The 8,985-nt window shown below is 46.9% G+C and overlaps 1 protein-coding gene across 1 annotated transcript in view; it reads right to left on the bottom strand.

The window, feature by feature from the left end:
• Positions 1–512: 512 nt before the first annotated feature.
• Positions 513–8,985, bottom strand: part of LOC134936129 (complement C3-like) — an 828,079-nt gene continuing 819,606 nt past the window's right edge. Inside the window, exons 40-41 of the mRNA XM_063931046.1 lie at positions 4,031–4,166; positions 513–728 (exon numbers count right to left, since the gene is read on the bottom strand). Coding sequence (XP_063787116.1) covers positions 587–728; positions 4,031–4,166 — 278 coding nt within the window. The 3' untranslated portion in view covers positions 513–586. The remainder of the gene's footprint in view (positions 729–4,030; positions 4,167–8,985) is intronic.

Here is an 8,985-nt window from a genome sequence, read left to right as displayed (position 1 = left end):
TGACCCTGTCGACCTAATGTATGTCGACCAATAGTGGTAGACCTAATGACTGTCGACCTAAGTGGTGTCGACCTAATGATCGTATCCCTTATGAGACATGGAAGCGGTGTGGAGTCAGGACTAGGGAGGGCGGAGCAGTACGGGAAGCAGCAGCGCTACATCCGTAACAACTGAGCTGACAGACTAACAGCATGGGCATGCGGGTGCTGCAGCGGACTTGTGCCCACTGTGGTTATGTGCTGTGGGCAAAGCACCTCTGGCACACCGCTAGTTTAGTGCCCTGCACCTGACATCAATATAGGAATTCAAGGTTTTTATTCTTTCAAAAAGACATTGCAATGGTCAGTTATGTGTATTTCTAATAATGAATGTAGCTTATAGTGGTTCCACCATCTTCACTTTTGGACACATACACAGGCGTACCACCCTAGCACTCCATTTACTGCATGACATAGGCTTTGTATAAAACTAAACAGGATACAGTTAATTAACTGCTTATATAAAGAACACAATAACAGAGACGACTGTTTTATTGTTATATAGAATTAATACATTTACAGACTACATTGCAAATGCAAAATGTGATTCACTGGATACAACCACGGAAATCCAGCTCATCTGCGAAGTTGAATAAGTCTTCGCAGAGATCTTGATTCTCAGGTTTCTGACATTCCTTGTCAGTTGGTATCCTCTCAATCCAGGTGTCTCTGGTGACCATGTAAGTAAAACTGCAGTAAGAATGAAGATTATAATGTCAGGTAAGGCAGTGTTGTTACTATGGAAAAGCCTATACAAGCAAATAACCTGAGTGTGGGCTGATTGCCCCTAACAAGCGGGGGCCTGGTTAGCCTGAGCGAGCAGCTCCGCCTCTCTGTGCTCTGCCCTGCCAGCAAGTGGCATGATGCGTGGACACGCCCCGGCAATGTATGACCGCACCCGCGAGACAGCAGACAATATTCATTTTTCCACACGCATGTCTACAGCACGTACACACTGTACACAAAGTGTACTGTTAAGAAAAAAAACTACTTGCACCATTGGTTTAAAAGCATCTATAAAGTACAAAGCTGCTGTTGCCCAAGTTGGAAAAAAAATCATTGGTCAAAATAATTTGTCCTTTCACAGACTGTATAATGTATAAGGGTCTTATTCAGAGTCCGTCTACAATGCGCTATAAGACTTCATTCTCAAATTGCGATATTTCAAGCTCCACATGCACAACGTCTCAGAATCTGTGCCATTTTCTTGTATCAAGTCTGTTTTGAGACTCATTGTGACTATAGGGCTAAGACATGGGCAGAAGTGGTAACGGAATCACCGGAAGTGGGTAGAGATGGCCATTGGTGGGTTAACTATTGATGGTCACCATTGATGGTTAACCTCAATGGTATGAAACCATATGCAAGGAAACCATCAATGGTTTCACCCACTGATGGTCATTCCTGCTTTTCTATTCATGAGGATGCAGACTAATCACAGCCTGGGGCTTTGGTGGTGATGGGGACAGAGCTATGCTTTATGTCCCGACACCTTATACGAAAAAATCTGATGGTTCTGTACCATCAATGGCAGGAAACCATTTGGTTCTCCTTCACTGATGTCAAAAGTATTTCATTTCGGACATAGGCGGTTATTCAGAGTTGTTAGCAAACCAAAAATGTTAGCAAATGGGCAAAACCATGTGCAGTGCAGGTGGGGCAGATGTAACATGTGAAGAGAGAGTTGGATTTGGGTGGGTTATATTGTTTCTGTGCATAGTAAATACTGGCTGCTTTATTTCTACACTGCAATCTAGATTTCAGTTTGAACACGCCCCACCCAAATTAACTCTCTCTGCACATTTTACATCTGCCCCACCTGCACCGCACATGGGGGGTCATTCCGAGTTGATCGCTCGCTAGCTGTTTTTAGCAGCCGTGCAAATGCTATGCCGCCTCCCACTGGGAGTGTATTTTAGCTTAGCAGAAGTGCGAACGAAAAGGATCGCAGAGCGGCTATAAAATAATTTTGTGCAGTTTCAGAGTAGCTTCAGACCTACTCAGCGCTTGCGATCACTTCAGACTGTTCAGTTCCTGATTTGACGTCACGAACACGCCCTGCGTTCGCCCAGCCACACCTGCGTTCGCCCAGCCACACCAGCGTTTTTCCTGGCACGCCTGCATTTTTCCGAACACTCCCTGAAAACGGTCAGTTCACACCCAGAAATGCCCACTTCATGTCAATCACTCTGCGGCCAGCAGTGCAACTGAAAAGCTTCGCTGGACATCGCCCATTGTGCAAGTACGTCGCGCATGCGCATTGTGCCGCATACGCATGCGCAGAAGTGACAGTTTACTGCATCATCACTGCGCAGCAAACATTTTCAGCTAGCGATCAACTCGGAATGACCCCCATGGTTTTGCACAATTGGTAACTTTTTGGGTTAATTCTGAATAATCATGAAAGACCATCAATGATTTCAAAACAAAAAGTGGGCATGATTGTGATTACACTTTTTATGCGGGAGTAATTGGCGATTGGGAGTTAATTGCCTGACCCTGGAGGGGTCTGGCTTGTTCAACTCTAACCCTGGTGTATGTGTAAAAGTTAATAGTGATGACTGCAGAGCTAAAAATAATGATGATTGGTCACGTGTGAAAACACACACATTTCTTCAAATTTACTAAAACCATAGAAGCAGTGTTTGAAAGGGAGCCATGCTTATCGGATATAAAGACTAGTTCATGCAGAATTGGGTTTGGGGAACCCTACAAATATATTTAGAAGTGCTGAAATAAAATATCATTTTATTTGCATTTGATTCACGGAATTCAGGTTGTCCAAGTCACTTGAGGACTTATTAGCTGCACAGTAAGACCACTAACTTTAATGTATTTCCATTGTGGTCTGTAATTTTTAGTTTTTTCTGTACCAGCAGTGAGGCCACGCCTCCAGCCTGGGCCCCCTGCACTCTAGCCGGCAGCGCTGTAGCTCTGGGCACTAGGGTCCCCCTAGGGGACCCTTGCGTTGCCCCAGGGTCTAGAGCGCATGCACGGATCTCTGGGAAAATTACCATTTACCCAGTGATTCTTCTACTGCGCATGGGCGAAACACTGTGGAAATAGCGCCGTGCCATTTTTTGTCAGTGATTTCTGCAACGTGTGCATGGTGTGGACTCTGGACCATGGGGGCCCGTATGCACCACACACACTGCACCCATTATAAACATGCCAGTGCCTCCAGCCCAATTCAGTCTCATCTCAGCAAGGTGCGACAAGGGGAGGAAGTTGCTGCCAAGAAGAGGGAGTCGCCAGTAGCGGATCTTGCTATGGGCACACAGGATTTTTGCCCAAAGCGCCATCTTCCGGAGGGCGCCGCCGCCTAGGCAAGATCCGCTACTGGTGGTGCCCCCACCCCGATGCCGGTAGTGATGTGCGGTGCGCGATGAAGTCATCGCGCACCGCACTGCATTGTGGGAGCGGCACTTAGACACTAGGGATCATGATTGACATCTAGTGTGTATGCGGTTCTATGGGAGAGACGTCATGATGTCTCTCCCATAGATCAGAGGAGCGGCGCCAGCGGTCAGAGACAGAGAACAGCAGCGGTCAGGCATCAGGAGTGAGGATGGTAAGTATTCATTTTTTTTATTTTTATTTTTAAAAGCGGCACAAATGGGGGCAATACTACTGGGACCACAAAAGGGGGCAATACTACTGGGGCCACAAACGGGGGCAATACTACTGGGGTCACAAACTGGGGCAATACTACTGGGGTTACAAACGGGGGCAATACTACTGTGGCCACAAACGGGGGCAATACTACTGGGGGCACAAACGGGGGCAACACTACTGGGGCCACAAACGGGGGCAATATTAATGGGGCCACGGGGCGCCACAAGGGATAGAACCGGTTCTGGGAGTCACATCTTAAGTTTTGCAAAGGCAACGCTGAGTAAGACGCAGAGATTCAGATTTTTTTTTAGTCTGACTCTTAATGAGATCCTCTATCACTAGCATATCTTAATGAGCATTTCTTTACTGTTACTTACTTAGAATCTATGAGCCACAGATCTTGACTCAAGCCCCAGATCAGGTAATCTTGGCCCTCCTGTAACTGTAGGGCATTTCGACAATTTTCATGACTGATAAAACTGCGACTCTCACCAATAGGAACTATATCTGTGCCTGAGACAGGAAGAATTGTGGCATATTCAGAATTTGTATAGCAAATTAGCAAAAAACTAAAATAAAATAAAAATCAGAAAACAAATCACATTCTGCACAGGAGAAAACTAAACTAAAAAACAAGTGAGCGTAAAAATTTTATCTTTACGCATTCAATCATATTCAAAGATTTTGAATATGATTGAATGCGTAATGATACCTTGATAAGAGTCACCCTATTGACCATTTTGTGAGTTTGGGGTATGCTCCCATTTAAACTAACAATTGTGTAGGGTGGATGCTTAAATCTGTAACCAAAATATTTAACCTTAGTGTAAGTGATGTACAGTCATACCTTATGGTGTAGAATTGCACATATGAGTGGCGTTAATTGAAATACTACACATTGGTTGTTTTTTTCCATCTTTCTACATTTATGAGATCACCCCCCACCGTGGAGGCATATCTAAAGCCACATCAGATATTCAAAGATACCTTGCTAGGAGTCATCATCTCCTGTTTCGTGTGAGTTGGGGTACATTACAACCCAGTCATTTTCAAATTGAGTTTTCAATTGACTCCTGGAACAAGATCCAGATTGATGTGATATCGTGTTAAAGATACCTTTATGGACATATCCCACGCTCGCATAGTGTGAGTGGGGGTACGCAGACTATTGTTTTTCATTGTTTGACACATAGACATAATTCATAATTTTTCCCCTTTGCGCCAAAGGAGCAAACTGATCCTACCTTTTTCGCTTTTACATACGTTTTTTTGGACTTAAGGTGAAATCCAACTGGTTCAGTTTTCCCCACAGGCAGCATTTCCCCATTGCGCCACTGTGTATATTTTCCAACATTTTTTTTTTTAGACATATCTGGATATTTCTGACAAGGCCAGACAATACCTGTCTCACATATGCACCGCCACCTAGTACATTCAGGAGGCGTCCTCTGAGGTGGGGGTACTGGCAGCCAAAGCGTCATCCACGTCTGTCCTGGCTCGCCGCATACTGTGGTTAAGGTCGTGGAAAGTGGATTTGGACTCCAAGAAGACCTTGGAGGTACTCCCCTTCACTGGGGACATTTTATTTGGAGAGGACCTGAATAACATAGTGTCTGAGTTAGCAGCTGCTAAGACTGCTTTTCTTCCTCCTACTAATCCTTCTACACAGAAGATGAAGACTACAACTTTTCATTCCTTTCAACCTCAAGGGAAAGTCAAGAGTCTTACCCCAGACAGTCTCATGCTCCCAAGACCACCAAGCCCAAGATGAAACAGTCATGGGCAGCCCATCAGCCTGCTGCAAAACAAGATAAGACTGCTGCATGACGCGACGGGCCTCCCCCTGGGGGACCCCAGGGTGGGAGGCCGACTTCTACAGTTCACCCGGGTCTGGTTAAAGACCACTTCAGATGCTTCAGTACTGGATGTTATTTCTCACGGGTAGGCTGTCTCCTTCAAGAGACGTCCCCCCCTCACCAGTTCTGCAATACGGTACTCCCTTCAGACCCGTTGAAGGTGCAGGCTCTTCAAATGGTGGTAGGTTCCCTTCTGAGTACAGAAGTGGTTGTGGCGGTGCCTCAGTCCCAGCGGGGCAAAGGTTATTATTCAACCCTGTTTCTAGTGCAAAAACCCAATGGGTTATTTTGGCCTAAACACAACCTCAAGTCACTGAACAAATTTGTGAGGGTTGCCAAACAAGTTTCGTATGGAAACATTGCGTTCTATTGTGCTGGCGATGGAACCCGGAGATTACATGATATCCCTGGATATACAGGATGCTTATCTGCATATTCCTATTGCCATATCGCATCAGCAGATCCTGCGGTTTGCTATTGGCGACAGTCACTACCAATTCCAGGCTCTGCGTTCGAACTGGCCACGGCTGCTCGGATTTTCACCAAGGTTATGGCTGTGATGACAGCGCACCACCGTCGTCAGGGAGTCAGAATCCTGCCGTACTTGGACGACCTGCTGATTCTGGCGAGTTCCCACGATGTTCTCCTCAGTCATCTACAATTGACGGTGAGTTGCTTACAAGCCCATGGATAGCTGATCAATTGGAAGAAGTCCTCGCTGGTCCCAGCTCAGAACATGGTGCTGAAAATCATGGACAGGATAAGACACTTCATCCGTCGCTCCAGAGTGTCGATTCACTCAGCGATGCAAGTACTTGGCCTGATGGTGTCAACATTCGACATGGTGGAGTATGCTCAATTTCATTCCCGCCCTCTGCAACGATTAATTCTTGCCAAGTGGGACGGCCTGTCTCATCTGATCAGATCCCAAATGATCTTGTTGACTCCGAAGGTTCGTTTGTTGCTGACCTGGCGGCTCCAGGATCAGCAATTGAGCAGGGTCCATCCCTTCTGGATCCCCGACTGGGTCTTCCTGACGACGGATGCCTATCTGAGGGTATGGGGTGCGGTGCTGGAGCAACACTCTTTTCAGGGTCGGTGGACCAAGGAAGAATCACTCCTTCCAATAAACATCCTAGAGCTGAGGGCATGTTCATTGCATTATCACTTGCCCTGCCTCTGGTACGGAACAGACCGGTTCAGGTATGGTCGGACAGCAACACGACAGTGGCATACATAAAAGATCAAGGCGGCACTCAAAGCCACATGGCTATGAAGGAAGAGTCAAGAATCCTTTGTTGGGCAGAACGCCACCTGCCAAGTATCTCGGCTGTGTTCATTCCAGGTGTCCTGAACTGGGAAGCGGAATACCTCACTCATCAGGACGTACATGCAGGAGAGTGGAGTCTTTATCCGGAAGTCTTTCAACTTCTAGTGGACAGGTGGGGTTTACCAGACATAGACCTCATGGCGTCTCAACACAAGGTTCCGGTCTTTGGATCAAGGACAAGGGATCCTCAAGCAGCATTCGTGGACGCACTAGCAATTTCATGGTACTTTCGGCTGCCTTACGTGTTCCCTCCAGTGTCACTCCTGCCCAGAGTTCTAAGGAAGTTCAAACAAGAAGGAGGAATTCTGCTTTTAGTCGCTCCAGCATGGCCCAGAAGGCATTGGTTCTCAGATCTGCAGTGTCTATCAACAGGGCATCCGCTTCTACTTCCTCAACGACCAGACCTCCTCATACAGGGCCCTTGTCTCTACCCAGATCTGGCCAGACTGGCTTTGACAGCATGGCTCTTGAAGCATCACTCTTGAGAGCCAAAGGATTTTCAGAGGTGGTTATTCAAATGATGTTGAAAGCCCGCAAACCGGCCTTTGCCCAGATTTCTTACAGGGTTTGGAATTCTTACTTACCTGGTGTGCTGAGAAGAATTGTGATGTCCATAGATTCAGAACTTCCAGAATCTTTCTGCAAAGAGGCCTAGACTTCGTCTGGCCTCCCTCAAGGTTCATATATCTGCCTTGTCAGTTTGGTTTCAGAGAAAAATTGCCTCTATACCTGATGATCAGACGTTCGTTCAGGGCATTGTTCGGATTCAGCCTACCTATGTCCCTCCTGTGGCTCCATGAGATTTGTCTGTTGTGATGAATGCCCTGCAAGAGTCTCCATTTGAACCTCTTGAATCGGTGGACCTGAAATAGCTCACAGCCAAGGTCCTCTTCTTGCTGGCCATTGCCTCTGCAAGACGGACTTAGGCTCTTTGTCTTGTCGTCCACCCTTTCTCATATTCCACCGGGATGGAGCTGTTCTACGAACTCGCCCCTATTATTTGCCTAAGATGGTGTCATCTTTTCGCCTTAACCAAGAGATTGTGGTTCCGACCTTTGTCTCTTCTGATTTGTCTCCCACAGAACATTCTTTGGATGTGATTAGGACTCTCCGTGTCTATGTGGGGAGGACTGCCTCCATCAGGAGGTCAGATTCCTTTTTTGTGCTGTTTGGTTTTCACAAATGTGGCTGGCCTGCGAATAAGCAGATCTTGGCCAGATGGATTAGTATGGTGATTGCACAAGCCTATGCGCAGGCTGGACTCCGAGCTCCTGCTGCAGTTAAAGCCCATTCTGCTCGGTCTGTTGGACCTTCTTGGGCGGTCCGCCGTGGTGCGTCCCCAGAACAATTGTGCAAGGCGGCTACGTGGTCCTCAGTGAACATGGTTCTATGCCTTCGATACTTCCGCCTCCCAGGATGCTTTCTTTGGACGCCTGCTTCTCTTACCTGCAAGGGCATGTCCCCTCCCTTCAGGAATTGCTTTAGGACATCCCCAATGTCTTCGATGTGGAACACAGTGTACCCCACTGCAGAAAAGGAGAGTTATGGTAAACTTACCATGGTTAACTCTTTCTGCGAGGTACACTGGGTTCCATAGGGTGCCCACCCTGACGCACCTAGCTTCTTTGGGTTGTATGGCATTAGCCACTGGTACCCTCTCCTGTCGTGAGATTGTGGTTCTATGTGACTAACATCTGCATTCTCTTTAACCTGCTCCAGTATTGGACTGGTTAACGAAACTGAACTCTCAGTGCCTGCAGGTGGGGTTATAGAGGATGCCACAATGCATCCTGGGACAGTCAAAGCTTTGCCTGATGGTGCCTCTGGATCAAGATCCCACTCTACACTCCGATGTTTTCCCTTTGGAACCCAGTGTACCTCGCAGAAAGAGAGTTAACCATTGTAAGTCTACCATAACTCTCCTTTTATAAAATGCACTTTATAAATGTTACCTCAACACTGATTGGTTGCCATGGGCCACTTCTCCCTTCACTGGCTCACTTCTCCACTGTTTTCACTGCTTCATGAATAGACCTCTAAGTGGAGAAGCAACCAGCAGCTTCATTCATTTATCTAGCACAGCCTGTAAAATTACAGTAAGGGTCTCTGTTTACTAAACACTGGGTTCTAAAACCCGACGCTGCTG

The sequence above is a fragment of the Pseudophryne corroboree genome, chromosome 6 (assembly GCF_028390025.1).
Source record: "Pseudophryne corroboree isolate aPseCor3 chromosome 6, aPseCor3.hap2, whole genome shotgun sequence".
Lineage (NCBI taxonomy): Eukaryota > Metazoa > Chordata > Amphibia > Anura > Myobatrachidae > Pseudophryne > Pseudophryne corroboree.
The sequence above is the reverse complement of the archived record's forward strand: the minus strand, read 5'-3'. Positions and strand labels throughout refer to the sequence as shown.